We start from the raw sequence: 21,654 nt of genomic DNA on the forward strand, positions 1-21,654 counted from the left end.
TATACATATAATACAAATAATGACAAAATATAGTACCCTATCAATATCTATAGTTACTTTATAGATATAAAAATACAAAAACTATAAATCTATAATGATTATAGCCATAAAGAAGATCGAATTACTTTTGACTGAATATCAGAAAAAATACGCAATAAGAAAATATATCAATGTCCTATGGGAATGCTTCAAATTAAAAAGGTTTTCTAATTTTAAAAATAAACAAGATAAACCTTTGTCAACTTAATTGCAAATCGGTTGAGCAATATTTGGCAAGTACGTGTTACAAACATATATTGGAGGCATGAATAGCAATTAATACATATTTACAAAACACGATCTATATACAAGACAGTTCAAAATTTGTATTATTCTTAAATAAATTTACCACGTTTTTAAAACAATTGAGAAACAACAGAAAAAAATTGCAAACTTTATCTCTTTAACAATAACAGTATCTGTTGATGGATGGAATTTATTATTTGACCAGCTTATCGATCAATGCAGCCTAGAGTGGCGGGACCAACATTAATGGTATTAAAAGCACACGCAGATATGTAAAGCTAAGTAATAACAACATTAGTTTGTATAAATAATGCAGTAGATAAATATATGGATCAGGACCGTTCCTCAAGCAAGTGCGCGTGCACCCGAATTATATCTTTTATAGTAAAATTATCTCTAAATAATAATTTAAATTTCAAAAAAGATCTGTAGAAAAAGTCCGTATTATAACAAAAGCGATTTCCTGAAAAATTCACCAGAGGCATCTTGATACAAAAGTTTGGCACAATACAGCAATAAAACCTACATAACACTGTAAAAAATTAAGAAACCTAATAGCTCGCATATTGTTGCTTCACTTCCTTATGTAACACAATACACGATTGTCAAAAATGAATACATTTCTGATTGATCCATATTTTAGCATCTATAAACAATCAACAAAACATAAACCTATTTTGGCAGATACTAACAACTATAAATCATCGTCTCCTATTCCTTCAAATGCGTGATTTTCCACAAATTCGCGACCGCTCTTGAAGGAAACGCTCGAAAATTTTTCTTGTAACGTTTTTATTGAGAATGGCTCCTCATAACTGTGTTCAGCAGTCGTGATTTGTTCCTAAAAAAAAAAAAAAACATTATACAACCGCTCCGACGTTTGTTCAATTGTTCTCACATCTGAACTATCAAGATCGTTCTGGTCTATAGAAATTAATTGGCATGAGCCGTCTCGCTTCATGTAGGTCCATTTAGCATTTGCTTTGACGCACTGCCTTTTCCTCACACCATTTTTCTTCAAAAGCAACTCGTCAACTAAAGATTGCAAGCAGACCGACATCAAAATCGCTTGTTCACTGCTAATAGTGATCCATTGCAACTTATCTTTGGACATTAGGTATTCGAAGGATAATTCTAGAGTTGAGTTCGGGTGGACGCTGTTACTGTAGGAACCATTTTCCGAATTGGTAATTCTTTTGCTCTAAAATACGTTAAATAATGAAAACTTATGCATTCGATTTTTCTAAAAGTGTGAGAGCTGAAAAGTTTTTGAGTAACTACTCACATTTGTGGCAGTTATTCGCCAGCATCGCATTCTAGTAACCTTAAAAACGCCTTCTTTAACCAAATTTCCAGGTCCCAAAATTCGCAGACTCAATTCTTCATCGCCTATTGCAACCAACACCTTAGTTTGAGGTTGAGGATAGTCACAGTAGCATTGGGAAAACTGCATAAAGCCGTAGTATTTCAGTTTTTGAGCAAATTGAATGTACTCCTTCTTGGCTAGTCTAAATTTTAGGTTTTCCAATTGAGTTTTTGCTTCTCGCATGGCCATAATCCATCCTTTCTCGATCTCAGCGAGGGTTTGGATGTATAGTAAGTTGAGAGCGACTGGATCTCTCAAGAGTTCAGTGTCATAGTCAATATCCCAATAACTGCAATGTAGGAACCAAGGAAGTTCCGATGATAGAAACTCTAATTTAGGCGATAAGTACTTACTTTTTCCTTATTATTAATCTAGTGGCACTTCTCATTACTTGTTGTGTCATGTATGGCGACTCAAAATCCAATAGTTTCCTTAACATTACAATATCATTTGTGTTTTCTATCTTAATGAGGTAAAGGGAAAAATACTGCACATATTCACTTGGCAAGTTCACCTGTTTGAGCGCTCTGGCCAGTACTTTTTCTGTACAGTCAAATGTCGAAACCCTAACTTTAATTTGATAATTATTCATTATATAAACGTCTAAATTTACATCTTGTTTATCGTTGCAGGCAGTCTCTTGTTGGGCGGATAAGAAAAATCCACATACTAGTTCGGAAGACACAAGATTGGCATCCTGACCAACTAGAACATTAAAAAATCAGGTAAAATTTTGAATTTTTTTATAAGAACTTCCGGATGTGTAATTTATTATTTCAAAATATTTTGTTTATATAACTGGATGCAATTGCGAATTTTGTAGTAGTATTTGATGTAGTTTTTAGATCTCATCAACTTTTCTTAAAAACAATTTTCGACATTGTCAAAAATAAAACTTTATTATTGAGGAAAATTCAAATTTTCTAATATACCTCGTATGCGACTTACAAAATTTAATCTAACTGATTGTTGCGTTTTAGGCTCTAAACCAAGCATAACTCTATGAAGAATAACTTTTTGAGGAAAATTATAATAATAAAAATCTTAGACGCACTTTACATATGTGTGAATAACATTGGATAACTGATAAACATTCCTCATGAAGTCGACTTTCACATGTGTGTGTGTGTATATATAAACACTTGGCCAGTGTTATTTACGTTAAATGGGATATTAGCTTTATTACATGAAACATTTCGAAACAAGTTACGCATAACTTAGCTAGCGGTTCTTAAATGTTTGGTGCAACTGATCATTAATGCGACCAAACAATTACTAACAATCGCATATTTGAACCGAACAATCCAATTTAGTAGTCATATGGGAGTAATTTAATAGTCATATGGGAGGGTTTTTTATTTGCCCAACGCATAAAGATGAAAAGGACCTCTAAATGTGCGGCATGAGATGGTGTGGCAACTAAAGACAACTTACCTGTTTGAATATACTTTTCTAACAACGCTCTTCGCTCCTCCAATTGCCCCGATGTAAGGGGGAGTAACTTTTTTGGTGGAAAAGATGGAACACTGTCATTACCAAATTCTCTCTTTAATTGCTCGTTTAAATTGTGTAACTGCTTATATCGAACAGTACAATGGAAGACACCATTGATATGTATATTATAGCCCTTAAAAGAATTAATTTAGCTTAAAATTAAGGGAAAAACTGAACTTACAATAAAAGTGGATCCATTGCCTTCATTTAACTCCTGAGTGTCTGGTATGGAAAAATGCATGTTTATTGTACTAAATTACACTGAAAATAAGTCGGACTTAATATAATAATAAAAAACAAACTAATGGTTTAAATTAATATCCATTCTAAAAATAGACTCAAAAATAACTACAGTTTAAGAGATTTCCTTTCTGACAAATTCATACTTGACAGTACAGTGAGGTAGATGAGAACACAGAATATCCCCCCTGGGTATATTCTGTGGATGAGAGTATCACTTAAGATTGGAGGTGGAGATTGTTAACGCTAAACCTCACTTGATGATAAAATGCAAACTTTCAAGGTGTATTTATGTCTCCAAGGTATAGCCAGAAAGCTCTTATTTTAGGCTCTTAGCTAAAAAAATGGTGTATAGATAATTGATGCTTATTCATTGTTTTTCAGATGGCGCTGCCTCGCGACATGGTCACGATCTTCCTTGATATAGAGCCAAACACTATGCACAGAACATACCCCCAGGGGGGATATTTTGTGACACTATGAATGTAGATAGACGCCCCTCACATAGTGAAAATTTGATTTTGGGGCTAAAAATCGAAATAACTTATATTTCCGAAAAAAATTCAGGTCGTACAAAAACTTCACCATTTTGTCAGACATACAATATTTCCGGTCATTTTCTAGTTTCAGTGGGCCTCGCGATCGAAGTTTGGTACACCTTATGGAAAACGGTATCTATAAGATGAGCATATTGTTACCTTTAAGTGTTTGTAACTAATGAAATATTTTTTTTGTTTTCAATATACGTCTACAAAAAATTATCGACTTTTATTAGAATCAATAAAATGTTACTTCGCTTTGCTTGATCTTAGTGAGCACCTGATAAGAGCCCACATCAAAACGTATTTTTTGATATTCCTCATCTTTACAGTTTTTTGAAAGTTTTCTAAGAAAACCTAATTTTTGGGGAAACTTACATTAAATTTTCTGTTTCCAGCAATTAAAATGCAACCGCAACAAGAAATTCCCTAGTTATTGAAGAGCCAAAACGTCTCATGCACTGAGCTCATTTTAAGCTAAGAAGTTTTTCAGTTCGAAGTTAACTATATTAGGAGATATTTTTTATTTAAATCTTCATCCGCCTTAAGTTCTAATGATTTTTAAAATATTCTTTTGGCTACTGTTTCCCTTTCACCAATTGCAAATTCAATTCCCATTGCTGCTCCTATAGAAAAATCCAAATAGATTTTCCTGAGTAATATGGAGGAAAAAGGTTTTAATTTGAAAAACAAACACAAGAGAGAATTTTAACTGGTTTATTTAGCATATCTATGCTTTACTACCATCATCACATACAGATACTTTTGATCAATATAAACAATTTTAAACAAATTTGAGATAATACATACAATGAATGAAAGGAAGCATAGAAATTTCATTAGGGATCGCATACATTGTGGTGGCAATTCACTTCCTGAATGTTAACTTTAAACATTGGAATTAAACTAACATTGTGGTAAACAATATACTCTCACTACTTAACCCATTGTTATGCAAAACTTAACTAAGCGGCTTTATTTCACTCAGATGTTATGATTTTTACTAGATGAACAGAAGATCTAATACATTGACAACCAATCTCAATGTGTAATTTCGAAAAACGAAACAAGATATAAAGCGAGATAATAAATTAAACATTTTAATAAAACTTTCAAATCTTGTAATTAATACATTTAAAAACACTTCATATAACATCAGTAAAATGAAAAGTTAGAATACATTTAAACTTAAGTTGCATTCTATCGTATTACATATATAGCATAATTCTTTTATCCTTATGCCCTCAGACTAATCCGATCAATTAATGAAGAGTATTTTAAAATTGATGCTATTTTTTACACCAAATGTATGTTCTACAGGTGTCAAACATAATTCAACCAATCGAATACTATGAGAACATAAGATACTGCAGCCAACATTTCACAACAAACATTTAGTAAGAGTAAATATAATTATAAACTGTAACAGGTTGAGTGTGTTCTCAATTGATTAAAAGCTCTCTTAGTTCATTAGAACAGTAGGTACTATAAAAAAAGAAATTTTCAATTTACATGTTGCAATATTAAATTTAATTGAGATCACAATTACTAAATTTTAAAATACCAAAAACCTTGTACACTAAAGTAGGTACTAACGAAAAAACGGCATACATTACCTGCTTTGCTTTAAGTATTTGCATTGATATCACATAAATACAACAATTCCGAACATCTAGTTTTCTTTTTAACTAGGATCTGAGACTATTTTGTTAAAAGGTAATGATGGCCGCATTAGCACACTTTATTGGTACTTCTTGCTTAAAAGAAAAACTGGAATATTATTGTTTTACCCTTTCATTATTGTGTTGATGTCTCGAAGTTATATTAAAAATCTGCCTTCATTGACTGCTGACCTGGATTGGAAAGTTGTAATTATATCTCATATGGTATTCTTCGAGTTTAAACAGTTAAAAGTCTATCTATCTATTGCCTATTGAGTCTGTACAATAAAATCGTGTAGTATCAAGTGAGCCAGAAAATAAGATGAGATTAGGTAGCTGCACATAAACAAACGATTCAACAAATAAAGAGTACTAGTTATTTCATATTCAACATCAATATTTATTCTTACTCACACTTACTAACTTGAATCGCTGGGTCCTACAACTTTCTTACATATAATAAATATTAACGTAAGTCGCCTGAACGATAAGTATAAAAACGCATTAAACTATTCATATGCAATATTTTGAGTAATATATTATAAACATTGAAAATAATTTATATTCGAATGGAACAAACTTAAGACCATGTAGGTGTGATGATATAAAACCGAACTAATATATCAACAATAAGTATAATAAGATAATGACAATGTTGTGGCACCCATGATTTCAAGCTTTCCCAATGGTGGATAATATTCAAAGGCTACTGCAAAGCAAAACAGTCTCATTACTCAGTATAAATGTAATATCCACCAAACAGAAGCTACCACATTTGTTTCAGAAAAACATCATTGAAGAATCTGTTTCATGTCCATCGTAGCGAAAAACGTAGAAGTATATACGAATGAAGTTGTCAAAGTGAATTGGATAAACATGAAACATTATCTGCAAAGACTAATCGACGAACAATTCATAATCTGACCAATCGGACTCATCCGAATCCGTAAAAAACGAGACTAAGTCTTCTAGATCATCTGCTAATGAATGCCATGGAAATTCTCTCTCGTCCAGAAAATCCCATAGCATAACCTGCAATAGAAAATCGCCCGTTTAATTAAAATGCATACAAACCAAGGTAATTTTTTAAACATTTGAATGCGAGTCAGTGGCGTAGCAAGCTTAACTCGCGCCCGGGGCACAATACCGTTTCAGCGCCCCCCCGCCCTCATCGAATTAATTCGACCCAGCAATTTTTTTTGTTTTGAGGACCATTTGGCGCCCCTTTGTGAGTAGTAGTGCCCCACTTGCCCACCCCTCGCTACACCACTGATGCGACTGACCTGAGAAACCGCGCCGAATAGTCGCTCAAATAGAAAATGACTTACTTGAAGTACATCCAAATCCGTATCAGCATGTCTTTGTCGCCGCTGCCGCGGCGGAGGTCCGACATCGATTTTGCTTCCATCTGGAGCGGCATGCATGTAGAAGCATTTATTTCCAAATGGACACTTTCCTTCCCCGCGCTTGAAGTATTTGCAGTCCTTGCGGGAGAGCGCCTTTTTGTAGTCTTCAATTAACTTTTCCTTGTCTTCTTTGGTATCCACCCAATACATGCTAGGACAGACGAAATCTGAGGTGACTCTGCACTCCGGACAAGCTCTGAAATTAATTATCCAATACAATATCTGATGCTGTCGGTAAACCTTTGAAAATTTACCGAATTATTTTATTTTCAAATTGCCTTGCTTGGCGCCACTTTCGAATACAAGTCAAGCAAAAGCAGTGATTGCAGTTGGGTAAAATTCCGAACCGTTGTTCTCCCGTTGCCTTTTCCATGATGATCTCAAAGCAAACGCCACAGGATTTTTCCTTTGATCGCTGAATAGCAAATGACAACTCCATATTTTTCTCGTGCTGCTTTATACATTCCTGTTTATGGCGCTTCCTCTCCTCTTCGTTGTAAGGATGTAAAGTAAATCTCTCACACATATCACAGAAATCTCCATGCACATTGGTGCATGTTGCCACGTTAACACATATTCCATCTTTTGTAGTGTAAGGACAGAGCCGTCGGTGGTCCCCTTTATCTGCCAAACTCTCTGGACTCACTACCTGGGCGTAACTCTTCGGTTTGCTTCGTGGCACAAATTCTGGGGCGTCAACCCAATTTTTGTTGTTGACTATGACCAAGGGGGGAGACGCACAAGCGCCCGCTTCACCTTCCAGGTTCTGTTCGCTTCCCTGCTCCCCTCGTAATTCACTAAAAAAAAAACATGCAATAAACAAAAGGAGATTTACATCGCCGTTAACTCACTTATTCTCTGAAGTCACACTGCATGCCTCAGATGATGCACACTCTTTCTCAACAGTTAGGCATGTGGCATCCAAATTTGATTGTGATGATGTAGATGGCAGATTGACAATGCTGAATGCAACACTAGAGATTAGATGGAGGCTTAATTCGTGGCTTCAGAATTTTATTAGGACTAATTTGTACATACTTTCCTGACTGTGTTTCAATTCCAAATCAAAATTAATTCCTGGGTTTCAGTCATTTATTGTCTCTATTTATCAATTAAAATAAGTTTCGGTACATTTCGGTATATTTTGGCAAAAAAAATATATGCCAAAGCTTAAAGTAGCAACAACGCTACACATAAAAACTGATGATGGTGGAAAACACCGAAACGTATTTTAATTGATAAATAGAGACAATAAATGACTGAAACCCAGGAATTAATTTTTATTTGGAATTAGGACTAATGACACACAAATCAGCTATGACGTGCTCGCAACCCATTTATAGTTCTTTTTAGACTGTGTGGGCCGTTTGTTTTGCGTTTCTCACGAGACAAAATTAAAATAGTTACAATGTTTTCCATGTGCCATAAAGATTGGTTCTCATGAGTCCGGAATGCGGAAAACCTTCCGACCAATCAGAAGTTTGCCGGATGCGTTCGCTCCGCCCATCTGCAGAATTTTAATATTTTGCGCATGGCGTGCGCAAGAAGGTCAACATCTAGGTTATCTCCACTGATGCTCCAGTGAAAGGTTATGTTCAGCGGCGTCTATACGACCGTATTTCATTTTGATGTCTTTGTTTTAAAAGCAGATTTAACTCTTGGTTTCGAACGTTCTAAAAAGAAGGAAAAGAAAAAAAGACATCAAAATGAAAGACGGTGCTGAACATCAGCACTGAGCATCAGTGGAGATAACCTAGATTTTCACCTTCTTCCGCACGCCATGTGGACACTGCATGCCAGGTCTATCAATACCATGCCGATTTCGACCGAAAAGTAACAAACAAAAATTGAAAAAAGTTCCGTGGATTACTTAAAATAATATAACATATTTCCATTAATGATCAAAGTAAGTTCATGCAATCAAGCCCGCCATATAGATCATAAATATGATAAAATTATGTTTTATGGATCCTTCAATAGTGAAATCAGATTCCCTACAATCCGATATTTCTGATGTTGCAATGATATTTCCAAATTTAATAAATTATAGTGAATTACAAGGTCTGGACACAGAATGACGTCTGTTGCAAAACGTTGAAGAAATTAAAAAAAATTGTGGAAATATTGAGTTTTGGAGCCAAGTACAAATATTGAAATATGAAGATGGAAATATGATACATGCGTGTTTCCAATTTTAACCAATGTTATTTGTAACCTGCTTATTCTACCTCACTCATCAGCCAAGTTGAACGGATATTTTCACAGGTTAATCTAATGAAAACTAAGTTGAGAAATAAGCTAAAAACGAGTACAATTTCACCTTTACTTCTTTACTGACTCATGTTTATTTTAGTATTCCTGTAAGTTTAAAAATTTTGAAAAACCCGCGATTTTCTGGAGCCTTTAATGAGGGAAGAAAAATGAGTACCGATTTTCTACCGAAAAGTGTCGAGCTTATTTACCGAAACTCGATTTTCGGACCTGGCAACCCTGTGTGGAAAATACTGAAATTTGGGAACTTCTGCGGAGGGGCAGAGCGAACGCATCCGGTAAACTTCTGATTGGTCGGAAGGTTTTCCGCATTCCGGACTCATGAGAACCCAGCTTGAAACAACACTTACCTTTCCTGGGGCTGAGATTTAAGAACAGCGCAAATTGGGCCTGTTCCTTCAACACTGTGGTAGCCTCTTAAACTGCCATCATTATCATGCAAAAACCTGCATTTATCTTGGTATAAACATTGACCAATTTTGTGAAAATGGCAGGGTCTTTGGTTTGCTGGGATAGGCAGCTCCCCCAAGAAAAAATCGGCGCCCTTCAGAAATGCGACTGGTTCCACTTCATAACGCAGTTTGTGATTGTATGGACAGTTGCCGGCATATGGACAAGATCTATTGTTGTAGAATCTAGAAGGATAATCAACGATTAATGGAACTAAGACGCTTTCCGTCGGAAGGTCTTAAGCTTTAAAGCCCGGTGTTTAAGAGCTAGATTTAAATTATGTTGACGTTTATTAATGCAGCGAAAGTTAAAGGGGCGACCCGAGCACCTGCTCCAAGCAGAGTGATGTATATGTATATATAACCCAACTGTGTGGAGCACTAAAGACTGCACGCTTTCACAAAGTCATACTAAATACTTACTGCAAGCAATATCTTTGATGCACATTTCCATCGGCCAGGGCACTATCCGCCATGTTAATTACAAAAAACCTGGAACCAAATTCAACCTAGAATAACACACTTGTTCCAAAATATTCGAAAATGGCTAACACTGAGAAACAGATCATGGGATGCTCTAGGGCAAAGACCGATGATCCATAAACGATAAATACTTCAAAAATGCACCTTTTGCTTGTGGAACGATCATAAAAGAACTGTACCACCACCGTATCTATACACACAACTAACCACCATTACATTTAATGCAAATGTGATGCAAATGCAAGATTGCGAAGCACCTTCTGCCATCTGCCATTAAATGTCAAGTCAACATTCAGGCACTCCAACCAACAGACCCAACAGTAACCACTTGTCTTTATGTATGACACAGGGTGGGCAACCCCTCAAACGCTTATTACCGTACAAGCCATTTGAAAATATCGTATTTAAGCCATAGTGTGACAGTCTTCGCACTGGTAAAAAACATGGTCCCATGGTATTTACCGTACAATACCGTACAAAAATTCCCAAATTGTTGTTACCGTACGGTACTTGATTAAATTGACCAAATTACCGTATATGTACCGTACGAGTGGCCACCTTGGTATGACAGTAGCAAACATAGATGAAGGTGACAACAACTAGAAAAATATCAAATAAGCATTGCAACCACACTATTTTCTCTAGTAAACAACCGGATAAATAATCACCGAACAACAAAAAACTCTACTAAAGATTCAGGATCAAGACGTCGATGGTTAGAGCTCACGCGCAGCCATCTATTGGTCCAATCATCAATCGCCAAATAGATAGATAGAGACTCCTCTCTTCCCCATAGATAAAGACAAGGGTTTGTGCACAGCTTTTTTCAGAGGTGTTCTGGGCGTGGCACTGGATACTTGTCTTTATCTATGCTGAATACAGTGGTGGCACTACCACTTTTTGGATGACTCGTCTCAAACTTCCAATTTTTTTTTCAATAATTTTCTTGTGTTTAAAATAGTATATTTTGAATGTCCCTGTAGATTTTGTTTTTCTCCGATAGAAACTAAATTTTGGGTCAGGGTCCGAAGTCCAACAATTGGTTCAAAGTATACATTATTTTTAATTTGTTTTCCGATTTCGACTTATCGCCGTATAAATTTCATTTATTTCGCGAATACTGCAAAGGGAAAGGTCGAACTTTAGTGGCAAAAATGTTTCGTGTGGCTAGGAATTTGATCCAGCAACAAGTGAAATCCGAAAACATCACAATAAGGTAATGACCAGCGAATCCATCAGATAACCTGTGAAATTAAGTGACTGATTTTTCTGTAGATGTTTGAAAACGACCCCAACAGCAGCCGCCCATCCTGCCGTAGCAGAGAAACCTAAAGTCAAACCCACTCAGGAGGAGAACTTATCCTTCGTAATGAATCTGTTCAAGGGTCAAGTGGAACATCGCCAGGTTTTCCCTTACCCTAGTGCTCTTAATGAAGAACAGAGAGAAACTCTACAGATGCTGGTCGATCCAACAGAGAAGTTCTTCAATGAAGTAAACAACCCTGCTAAAAATGAGGCGTTGGAGACTGTGGAGGAGAAAACCTTAGCGGGACTCTGGGAATTGGGGGCCTTCTCCTTGCAGGTCCCTCAGGAGATGGGTGGACTCGGCTTAACCAATACTCAGTACGCAAGGCTTGTTGAAATCGTCGGTGCTAACGATTTGGGAGTGGGCATCACCCTGGGAGCCCATCAATCTATTGGCTTCAAAGGCATTCTTTTATATGGCACTCCAGAGCAAAAGCAGAAATATCTTCCCAGAGTAGCCAGTGGCACTTGGGCAGCCTTTTGCTTGACTGAACCGTCTTCTGGATCTGATGCGGGCTCAATTAAGTAAGTAATCAGCATTTTTGACGAAAAAAGGTTCTATCAGTATTGTTTATCCAGGACAAGGGCCGAGTTGTCTTCGGATGGAAAACATTATATTTTAAATGGCGCAAAAATTTGGATCAGTAACGGCGGATTAGCCGAGGTCATGACTGTGTTTGCTCAAACACCAGTACAGGATCCGAAGACAGGAAAAACTGTTGACAAAGTCACAGCTTTCATTGTGGAGCGGTCCTTTGGTGGCGTAACTAATGGCCCTCCAGAGAAGAAGATGGGCATCAAATGCTCCAATACAGCGGAGGTTTGTAAGACACAATTTTACCACACTATTTCCATCAACATACTGCCTTTGTTTTAAGGTCTACTACGATAATGTAAAAATTCCAATCGAAAACGTTCTTGGAGGCGTTGGAAATGGGTTCAAAGTCGCTATGAACATCTTGAACAATGGGCGATTTGGAATGGCAGCTGCCTTATCGGGTACCATGAAAACTTGCGTCAAAAAGTCTGTAGAATTTGCAAATCAGCGAAAGCAGTTCGGAAAAGTCATCACCAACTTTGGGGCTATTCAGGAGAAAATCGCGAGAATGGCTATGCTGCACTATGTCACTGAATCAATGGCTTATATGATTTCTGGAAATATGGACAAGGGGTCGCAACACTACCATCTGGAAGCTGCCATTTCAAAGGTGAGCCTTCATCAAATGCATTATTTCAATTAGTGAAGAAATTGTCTAAATTGTTCATCGCACCGGGTGATACTTCAATTACGACGAATTACTCATAAACTGTATGTTTGCTAAGCTGAAGGCAGACACTTTGTAGATTAATAATGGTTTTGGCACAAAGTACTGACCTTATAAAACCCATTGATTTGTTTTTAGTGTTTTGCCTCCGAAGCTGCTTGGTATGTATGTGATGAAGCAATCCAGATAATGGGCGGCATGGGTTTCATGAAAGAAACGGGCTTAGAAAAAGTAATGAGAGACTTGAGAATATTCAGGATCTTTGAAGGAACCAATGATATTCTCCGACTGTTTGTAGCATTAACAGGTACGATGTCCATACTAATCCGCAATATTGCCATATATTAACAAATCTTGTCGGTGCATGCAGGGATCCAGTATGCAGGCGCACATTTGAAAGAACTGCAAAACGCTTTCAAGAATCCCACAGCTAACCTCGGTTTAATATTCGAGGAAGCTTCGAAAAGAGTGGTGAGAAGTGTGGGATTGGGATCACCACCATCAATGGAACCTTATGTACACAAAGACCTGACCCAAGCTGCTTCGGAGCTGGCAGTCAGTGTCGATTCCTTTGGTCAAGCCATTGAAATGGTGCTCATCAAGTATGGCAAAAGCATCGTGGATGAACAGTTCATATTGAACAGAATTGCCAATTCGGTTTTTGATATTTATGGCAGTGTTGTTGTGCTGAGCAGAGCCAGTGCAGCTCTTAAAGAGGGAGTTGATACTGCTCAACATCAAAAATTGTTGGCTGAAGCCTGGACACTGGAGGTAAATTATGCAACCCAGATCTCTCACTCACAATTTCAAATGTTTTGCTTATTTCAGGCTTCCCAAAGAGTCGCTGCGAATCTTAAATCTATTGCCAATGGCAAGAATTTAGATAACTTCACCAAGATGAGCTCTATTGCGAAGAATATCTGCAAAGCAGAAGGAATCGTGCAACAAAATCCTCTAAAATTATAAAAAGTACAACTATTACTTTTAAAGTATTGTCTAATTGTATATATTATTGTAAATTAAGTCTTCTATATAGTATAGTATTAAGTATCGCTTTTGGTTCCAAGCGAATTTCAAATTGATCGTTACTGCACTTTGTACCTTTTCAAGGATTGATTCGAAATATATTTTTTTGTAGTGCTTTTTATAATCATCGTTTTTTGTCCCAGTCTTTATATATTTACTTTTTGATGTTAAAAAACGACTGCATTGTATTCCAGCTTCCTAATTTGCATTAAACGCTGCTAGACAGCGCAAGTTCTCAAGTACATGAATTAATTTGAGCGTCCGCTGGGCGGTGGACGTAGATATACAGCAAAATACATTGGTTAACTGGAGTTAAAACTGCAATGAATGTATGATAAATCGGGGCAAATGGATGACCAACGATTTTTTTGCGTTTCGCTTTTCTAAGGCGTTTTCTAGGAAGAATTGTAAAAATCAAAGATGGAAGATAGCAAAACGGCATTTTCTCAGCAGAATTATGTTGGAAGCGCATATTCAAAGCAAAAATACGTTTTAATTTACACTCTTCTTATTTTGGTTCAATCAAGTCCCAACTATCTACGTGCAATCAATAGGTGACCATCAGGAGATGAGAAAAAAATCCACGAAGACCTAAAAGCCTGAAAGTTAAAATAATATTAATTAAAAATATTAAAGAATGAAAACGCATCCAAAGGACGCCCGACCTAATCCTACTACAAGATTTCTTCTAACACTCGCGCAAATTCAACCTTCGCCAATACGTCAATAATTTCAGTGCATACATCAATGTCTGCAAAAAGTTGCTGAATTTTTTTCCATGGAGGGCAGTGCTAGTTTTATGAGAAGATTGTCATCAATTGTCATGAATTGTCAAAAAATCAGACTAGTGAAATTGAAAATAATAAATAATGTGAAGTGAATCAAAGCATGATCAAAGCTTTTAAAAACTGAATAATTGCCTTAACTCTTGAGCATCACTTTTGCACTCTTGATTTCTCACACGGTAAAGATGGGACTGATTACGTTAAGCCATTTGATAATAACACTGCAAGTTGTGATAAATACTGTTCATGGGGCTCCTTCAGATATTCAGCTGGATGCAAAAGCCCAATCCACTCACCGACTAGATAGCTTAAATTTACTCTCCTATACCCTTCTTTTAATTTTAACTGTATTAACTATTTGGCTTTTTAAGCATCGTAGATTAAGTTTTGTACATGAGACAGGCTTAGCTGTTATATATGGTAAGTATCAATCTGTTTGCTTATATATTTCTGGTAGTCCAGTTGAGGTGGTCCAGATCACTTAATTTTCAAAGTATAGAATCTGTACTTTCATGGTCGATACAGTATTATTTTAATTCCATTGTTTCAAATGCATTACTAGATATTGGGAAACATTTTATAGCTGAGATAAAGTATAACAAGAATAACTCTAAGGTCAATTCAACATGCTGATAACTTGGCTAAAAATACTTTCAACAATCCTCTTGTACCTGTGATATGAATTGAGAAATTATATTTTTTCAGGCCTTATAGTAGGGGCTATTATAAGATATTCTGGTGCAACCTCCCAAGTAATAAACATGCAGGTGTTCGTAGACGAAACCAAATATAACTCCAGCCTGCCGCCAGATACATTGTCTTTATACATGCCTAAACCCAATCCAAGCAGAAATCTTACTTTCCAGTATGTTTTTCGCAATGAAATCGACGATGTCAAAGAAAACGAGATTGACTTGAAAGCCACGTTTGATCCAGAGATATTTTTTAACATTATCTTGCCCCCCATCATTTTCCATGCTGGATATTCATTGAAACGGGTAAGAATCGGAATGTTTAACATGGCATGCTCCATGCCGGAATAACCACTTAGTATGTACATATTTGTCTCATGGGGCCTGATTTTTTGCCGAAGAACAAATTAAATGAAACATTCAAACCAAACGCTTATATCTATATTAATAATGAAGCTCTGCTTTTTTAATAAGGCTTTCTTGATGACTTTTTGCTAGGGGTCAGATCAATCAATTGGGTTACGTGTATAAACCTAGACCTACTTAATTTATCTACTTGAAATTAGTCTTATTTTGATCGTGAAAATGATCTCCTTTTCTAGGTCCAGGTAAACATTCTATATACTGTTCTTATGCTGTTTCAGAAATATTTCTTTCGTAATCTGGGTGCAATCTTAACTTACGCAATTATCGGTACGACTGTTTCCTCCTTTATTGTGGGCATACTGATGTATGGTTGCGTACAGTTAATGCCAATCCGACTCGCCACTAGCTTTACCTTCTTGGACACCCTTTACTTCGGAGCACTAATCTCCTCTACTGACCCTTTGACAATCATAGCTATTTTTAACGATTTAAACGTAGATGTTAATCTGTATGCCTTAGTATTTGGTGAAAGTGTTCTTAATGATGCTGTTGCTATCGTTCTTAGCGGGTAAGTACCCACTCCGATGTACTGTATAGAAAAATTGAAACGGCTTTCAACAGTTTTCATCGATGAATTAATTTACTTCTTGGAATTCTTCAATTACGCCTGTGTTTTCAAACAACGATTCGCATCGTTTTTATAATTATTAATTCCAAATCAAAATCAGTTCCTGGGCTTCAGTCATTTATTGTCTATTTATCAATTAAAATACGTTTCGATGTTTTCAGCCATCATCAGTTTCTATGTGTAGCGTTGTTGCTACTTTAAACCTTGGCATATCTGTAATATGGCAAGGTTTAAAGTAGCAACAACGCTACACATAGAAACTGATGATGGTGGAAAACACCGAAACGTATTTTAATTGATAAATAGACAATAAATGACTGAAGCCCAGGAATTGATTTTGATTTGGAATTGAAACACAGTCAGGAAAGTATGTACAATAATTATTAATTTGAATCATCCCGCAATTTGAATAGATAATTTGTGAAGACAATTGAAAGTCGTCCTCTAGGTGGATTTAGGTTTATAATTAACAAGCATGACCAGGTCACAGGTGTATGAGATGCTAACGGTCGCTATGTGAATTTTTAGGTCCATTCAACACTACGGCAAAAGATATCAATTGGGCACGGGAGGTTTTGAAATAAAAGCGTTTTTCCAGGCAGTGGGAGACTTTTGCGGCATATTCATGCTGTCGTTACTTATTGGCGCCGCTATGGGCTGCATCACTGCATTGATATCCTTTTAACCTTCTTCCAAGTTTTGTACTGCAAATTCATCATGAACATTATTCCTTAATCAAATTTACATGACCAAGTATACGAGAGTACGAGATTTTCCATTATTGGAATCCGCTTTGTTTGTGCTCATGTCTTACAGCACATTCTTGATAGCTGAAGCATCGGACCTGACTGGTGAGTTCATAAGTGGATGGACCTACTGAATTCAAATCTGCAACCAAAACAATTTCTAGGTGTGGTATCAGTATTATTTTGCGGAATTTGCCAAGCGCACTACACTTACAATAATCTATCAGAAGACTCGAGAATAAGGACCAAGCAAATATTCGAGCTGCTCAATTTCTTGGCGGAAAATTTTATATTTTCTTACATCGGTGTTTCCATGTTCACGTTTCCGAAGCACCACTTCGAAACGTGGTTTATTATTGCTGGATTTGTATCCTTTAACAATCTTGTTCAAAGCATCCTTAAGAATGATTGGATCGATAAGTTTCCTTAGCTATTCTCAGATTTGTGCCGCCATAGGACGAGCAGCAAATGTATACCCGTTATCATTTCTGCTCAACTTGGGCCGACATCCGAAAATCCCGTTAAACTTCCAACACATGCTGTTTTTTGCTGGTACGGAACCATCAGTCTTAACACTGCAGTATTATTTACGTTTTATACTGTGACTAGGACTACGAGGGGCCATGTCATTTGCTTTGGCGATTAGAAATACCAGGTCGGAAGCTAGACAGGCAATGTTAACCACAACTTCACTTATAGTGATCATAACTGTGATAATTCAAGGAGGAGCCAGCATGAATTTGTTGAAGTGGCTGAAAATACCGTAAGTAGTCGTTAATGCAGGCTGGACATTTTTTATGGTGATTTTTACAGAGTGGGCAGCGATGAAGAAACAGAGGCCTTGTCGCAGAATGGTGGTCACAGTGTAAGTCACCATAAAGTACTACGCTCTCACTTATAATTACTCGATTTCAATTAATAGGTATACAATTCAATGGAAAGAGGTTCTGCGGTAGGTATAGGCACAAATTTTTCTCGCATGTGGTCCTTAAACAAACAACTCTGCTTTTAATGTCGGTTACTAAGGGTAATTCGCCAATGGTAAATTTATCGGTAATCTGAATTTCCTGTAACGATTTTCCTACTTTCTCTGGGCGGCATGGTAACGATCATTCACCAGGTGGCTTGGGGCATGCAAAATGTATGTTACCCATTGAGCATGCCTGTTGATAAGCGATTTGGGTGTAAACTCTCAAAGTTGAACGTTATTTAAAGATCGGTGTTTTTACAGGGAAACTCAACTCCTAGAAGTGACTGCAACGAGCCGTTTGGCGCTCCACAGCGTCCCACACAGAACGAAAAGGCCCTTTTAGCGCGAGTATGGGGCTCGTTGGATAGCAAGTACATGAAACCCTTGTTAACCCACTCCAGACCCACTCTTTTGGAGACGCTTCCAGTTTGCTGCACTCCTCTGGCTAGATTTTTAACTACGACGGAGCAATTGACTCAGGTAACTATCTTCAGATGCGTTCACAACTCGCCCCAAAAAATAATGGCAAACATTCATTACTGCCTATTTCAGGACGGGTCAAATTCGAAAAGACGAGATTCAGATTCCGATCTCTGTATTGAAGAAAACGACTTATCGATTAACTCGAGAATTAACACCCGAGTAAGTGTTTATGTAAGTCTAATAGAAACTTTCGATTGTTTCTGTTTTATTCCCGTCGTATTCATTAGCAGTGTTGTGACCCAAAATCGTTGCTCAAAAAAGATGCATGGCATTCTTTGATTTAAAGTCTATAACAACCATTCTTTCAGACTTCAAGATGTTTCTATTTGTTTAAAGACTTGCAAAATGTCAAATTTTACTACTTAAAGTGTACTTAGTTATAATTGAAGGCGCCCCAGAGGGCGTTTGGACTTGGACTTGCGGATAGAACCGAAGCTCTGCCATGCAATTCCTTGAGTTTGATTGGTCACCCATTTAAAGTCATGGGTATAGAATACTATCGATTGAAGTATTATTTTATCTGTTTATTTAGTCTTTTGTTATCTTTGACTATTGTTGTAGTTGGGTCGAATATGCTTCTGTTGTTTGTTTTGGGAAAATTAGTCTATGTTTGCAACTGAGTTTTCCGTCCTTTCAACAGTGTTTTGATTTTGTCGTATTAACTTTGTTTAGACAATATCTGACATTTTTCTCTCTTCTTTTATAGAACAGAGTGATTAGCTACTGTGTAAACGGAGCTATACGTATCAACTGAGACTAGAGGATGATTTATTCCGTCTTGTAAAATCGATTAACTTTGAGTTTTGTTTTCAGCCAATCAACGCCATCAGCGGCCACCAGGTGTAAAGGCACCAAGGTGTAAAACCTCTGATCTACAAATCATATTATGTAATCGCCTAGTCACTACTCATACCACTAGTATACTTATGAATTTAACTACTCGTGCTAACTCTAATGGAAGAGGCTGATAACCCGATCAAAAACTAATAATATTCATTGTTCGAATTTTTAGTTAATTTAATGGGTAGAAGCAAGATGAGTAATTAGTTTTCGGTGTGTTTATTGGAAGATATGTTCCTTTTTTGAATTGTTATGTTGTTTATTTCTTGTATAACATAACAGCCGTTATTACCGGTAAATGTTGTTTATTTTGTTACACTGTCAGCACAGATTATTATGTAAAAAACTTTTTGATTCTTGATGTGTTAGATTTCATCAAAACGTAATTTGTTAGAATTAAAAGTCTATTCTGTGATAGCTGAGTGTTGAGTGAAATGTTACTTGGTTGCTGCTTATCGAGTACTTACAGTTATTGACAGATTATAGTCATGTAAGTAGCCTAATTCATTCAATTCTGAAACTGTATTTTGAATTGACATGATTTATTAGTTTTGTGATATCTGATCTGTCAAATGTTTTTTCTTTCTATGAATTATTATTAAAGTTAAAGTGAATGTCCCGTTGTTTTCATCTTTATTTTGGTTTGCCCGAAGCTAATCAATATCCCTAAGCGACCATGAATTGAACTGTTAACAGCCTATTAACCCATCCTATGCACTAGAGACCTGTGTGGGCTTCAGAATCCCTATTCTTTGTGAATCAGCGATTTTACTTTTATTAAATAAACTTTGAATTTTCGTCGCTTTGAAATTTCCTTGGGGTAATTTTCAGAGCGAACCGACAAAGAGATTTGCGGATTTATCAAATATATTGACTTGAAAGCACTAATAGTGGAGTTCTATGATAAAATATTAAGGCAGAAAGTGCCTCACGTAGCATTGCATCGATTTGTAATTCAATTAAAAATACTATGCGTTGTTCGCAAAGGTGATATACAGGGTGATTCAAAATTGGCGTAATTCATTACCAGGTGGGTGATGGTGTCGCTTGAGGTCCTCGGAATGTGTAGTTTTGTCTATTCTTACCTTAAAGAGCACTTCAAATTCCTGAAGGATCCAAACACTCAAACTTTGAGGAAAATCGCCCATTTTCAGGTTAAATTTGGAGCGGTGTTGCTAAACTGCGCAAAATGTTTTAAGATAATGAAAGGTTAGTTTGGGTGAGATAGGGTTATATAGGCACTAACTACTATGCTAACACAAACTGAAGTAAGTGGTTAATTCATCTATTACTATTATTATGCATGTTAGCGACAATTTTTCATGTGGAGTTATGAATTGTTGATACCAAAAACACGATTTAGCAGCAACTAGCACCGGACAATCTCCTTTTCGTGCATAAATAAGTGGTTTTGGAAACTAAAATTTCAAAAGTTTGTGAGTGTTTTTTGGCTTAATTTATGGACTCCTTTTGCTTAATTTGAAGTGATATTGACGATAAGAATAGAAAAAACTACAAATTCCGAGGACCTCAAACGACACCATCACCCTAGAGCAGAAGCATGGCAGGAATGCTTTTCAAGGTAATCGACCATTACGTAAATACCTGTTGCTTTTGAATTATTAAAGATTGTAGTGACCACTAATAAACATAAACAAAGAAAGCGAACTTAAATTAAATATTTTGAAGTTAGGATAACGTGGTCACTTTTCCGTCGGTGTTGCCATCCCTTTTGCCAATCACTTTATAGTGCGCTCTTGGTCTGATCTAGGCCTGGGTAACACTGTGTTGAGCTGCGCTGTTGAGTTGTCCCCGCTCCCTGAGTTATAACTCATCGGTTAATGAGTTATAAGTCATTTAGTAAAGCTTTACGACACCCAAGAATGGAATTTTCACATCTAAAAAAAAAGATCATCAACATTTTTTCTGAGTAACGTTTAATTTTCGGTACATTTTAAGCGTTTTTGAGCTTTCACGATCTTTAGCCGACGATTTCTTCCTTATTATTGACGCAAAAGCTCAAAAAACACGCATGTGAAATTTAGATTTTTGGCCGAAATTTTTCTTAGGGTAAGGGTCGATTTTTTGAAAAAAATTAATTTTCCTCAAAATGTCTCCAATTTTACCTCATTTTCAGCTCACAGGCGCGAGGAATGCATCGAACTCATTGAAAAACATGCTAGAAGTTTCAAATCCGAAATAATAGACATTTTCGGCACATTTTAAGCGTTTTTGAGTTTTCGGGATCTTCAACCGACGATTTCTTCCTTATTATTGACCCAAACACTTTATAAATGCATATTGGTGACCTTCTTACGTCGAAAGTAATCGATTGAGCTCAAAAAACACGCATG

At 36.5% G+C, this 21,654-nt stretch overlaps 5 protein-coding genes across 15 annotated transcripts in view; 3 read left to right on the top strand and 2 right to left on the bottom strand.

Annotated features, from left to right (window-relative positions):
* Positions 1-277: 277 nt before the first annotated feature.
* LOC109541152 (sorting nexin-17) lies at positions 278-3,541 on the bottom strand. Its single transcript, XM_019909919.2, has 6 exons — positions 3,327-3,541; positions 3,086-3,278; positions 2,005-2,356; positions 1,571-1,940; positions 1,184-1,486; positions 278-1,126 (listed from the first exon to the last, which is right to left on the bottom strand). The coding sequence occupies exons 1-6, from the start codon at positions 3,384-3,386 to the stop codon at positions 980-982; spliced, it is 1,425 nt and encodes a 474-aa protein (XP_019765478.1). The 5' UTR covers positions 3,387-3,541; the 3' UTR covers positions 278-979.
* Positions 3,542-4,627: 1,086 nt separating this feature from the next.
* On the bottom strand, positions 4,628-10,483 carry LOC109541042 (probable E3 ubiquitin-protein ligase makorin-1). Of its 3 annotated transcripts, none has more exons than XM_019909718.2 (7): positions 10,339-10,483; positions 10,135-10,203; positions 9,613-9,897; positions 7,843-7,953; positions 7,246-7,788; positions 6,914-7,187; positions 4,628-6,617 (listed from the first exon to the last, which is right to left on the bottom strand). In XM_019909718.2, exons 2-7 carry the CDS (start codon positions 10,185-10,187, stop codon positions 6,483-6,485), a joined length of 1,401 nt encoding a protein of 466 aa, XP_019765277.1. In that variant the 5' UTR covers positions 10,188-10,203; positions 10,339-10,483; the 3' UTR covers positions 4,628-6,482. The 3 variants fall into 3 exon arrangements, with proteins under 3 accessions (XP_019765277.1, XP_019765274.1, XP_019765276.1); XM_019909715.2 differs by having other exon boundaries at positions 7,843-7,965; positions 10,339-10,482; XM_019909717.2 differs by having other exon boundaries at positions 7,843-7,965; positions 10,135-10,220; positions 10,339-10,481.
* Positions 10,484-11,016: 533 nt separating this feature from the next.
* LOC109541041 (very long-chain specific acyl-CoA dehydrogenase, mitochondrial) lies at positions 11,017-13,911 on the top strand. Its single transcript, XM_019909714.2, has 7 exons — positions 11,017-11,410; positions 11,470-12,024; positions 12,079-12,319; positions 12,378-12,707; positions 12,903-13,071; positions 13,135-13,535; positions 13,593-13,911. Exons 1-7 carry the CDS (start codon positions 11,349-11,351, stop codon positions 13,728-13,730), a joined length of 1,896 nt encoding a protein of 631 aa, XP_019765273.2. The 5' UTR covers positions 11,017-11,348; the 3' UTR covers positions 13,731-13,911.
* A 705-nt stretch (positions 13,912-14,616) lies between these two features.
* Positions 14,617-19,924, top strand: LOC109541130 (sodium/hydrogen exchanger 7). 7 transcript variants are annotated; one of them, XM_019909877.2, is made up of 13 exons: positions 14,617-14,995; positions 15,281-15,573; positions 15,912-16,201; positions 16,790-16,934; positions 17,007-17,112; positions 17,172-17,374; positions 17,448-17,559; positions 17,617-17,770; positions 17,821-17,872; positions 17,930-17,959; positions 18,239-18,457; positions 18,530-18,631; positions 19,167-19,924. In XM_019909877.2, exons 1-13 carry the CDS (start codon positions 14,761-14,763, stop codon positions 19,212-19,214), a joined length of 1,989 nt encoding a protein of 662 aa, XP_019765436.1. In that variant the 5' UTR covers positions 14,617-14,760; the 3' UTR covers positions 19,215-19,924. The 7 variants fall into 7 exon arrangements, with proteins under 7 accessions (XP_019765436.1, XP_019765439.1, XP_019765437.1 ...); XM_019909880.2 differs by having other exon boundaries at positions 19,274-19,924; XM_019909878.2 differs by having other exon boundaries at positions 18,530-18,619.
* A 607-nt stretch (positions 19,925-20,531) lies between these two features.
* LOC109540961 (hemicentin-1) overlaps positions 20,532-21,654 on the top strand; it is a 103,061-nt gene continuing 101,938 nt past the window's right edge. For all 3 annotated transcript variants that reach the window (XR_007280380.1, XM_019909547.2, XM_019909549.2), the window contains exon 1: positions 20,532-20,882. The gene's annotated coding sequence lies outside the window, so the exon portion shown is untranslated. The remainder of the gene's footprint in view (positions 20,883-21,654) is intronic.

The sequence above is a fragment of the Dendroctonus ponderosae genome, unplaced genomic scaffold (genome assembly GCF_020466585.1).
Source record: "Dendroctonus ponderosae isolate FM_Combo_2020 unplaced genomic scaffold, Dpon_F_20191213v2 Dpon_F_20191213_1, whole genome shotgun sequence".
Taxonomy (NCBI): Eukaryota; Metazoa; Arthropoda; class Insecta; order Coleoptera; family Curculionidae; genus Dendroctonus; species Dendroctonus ponderosae.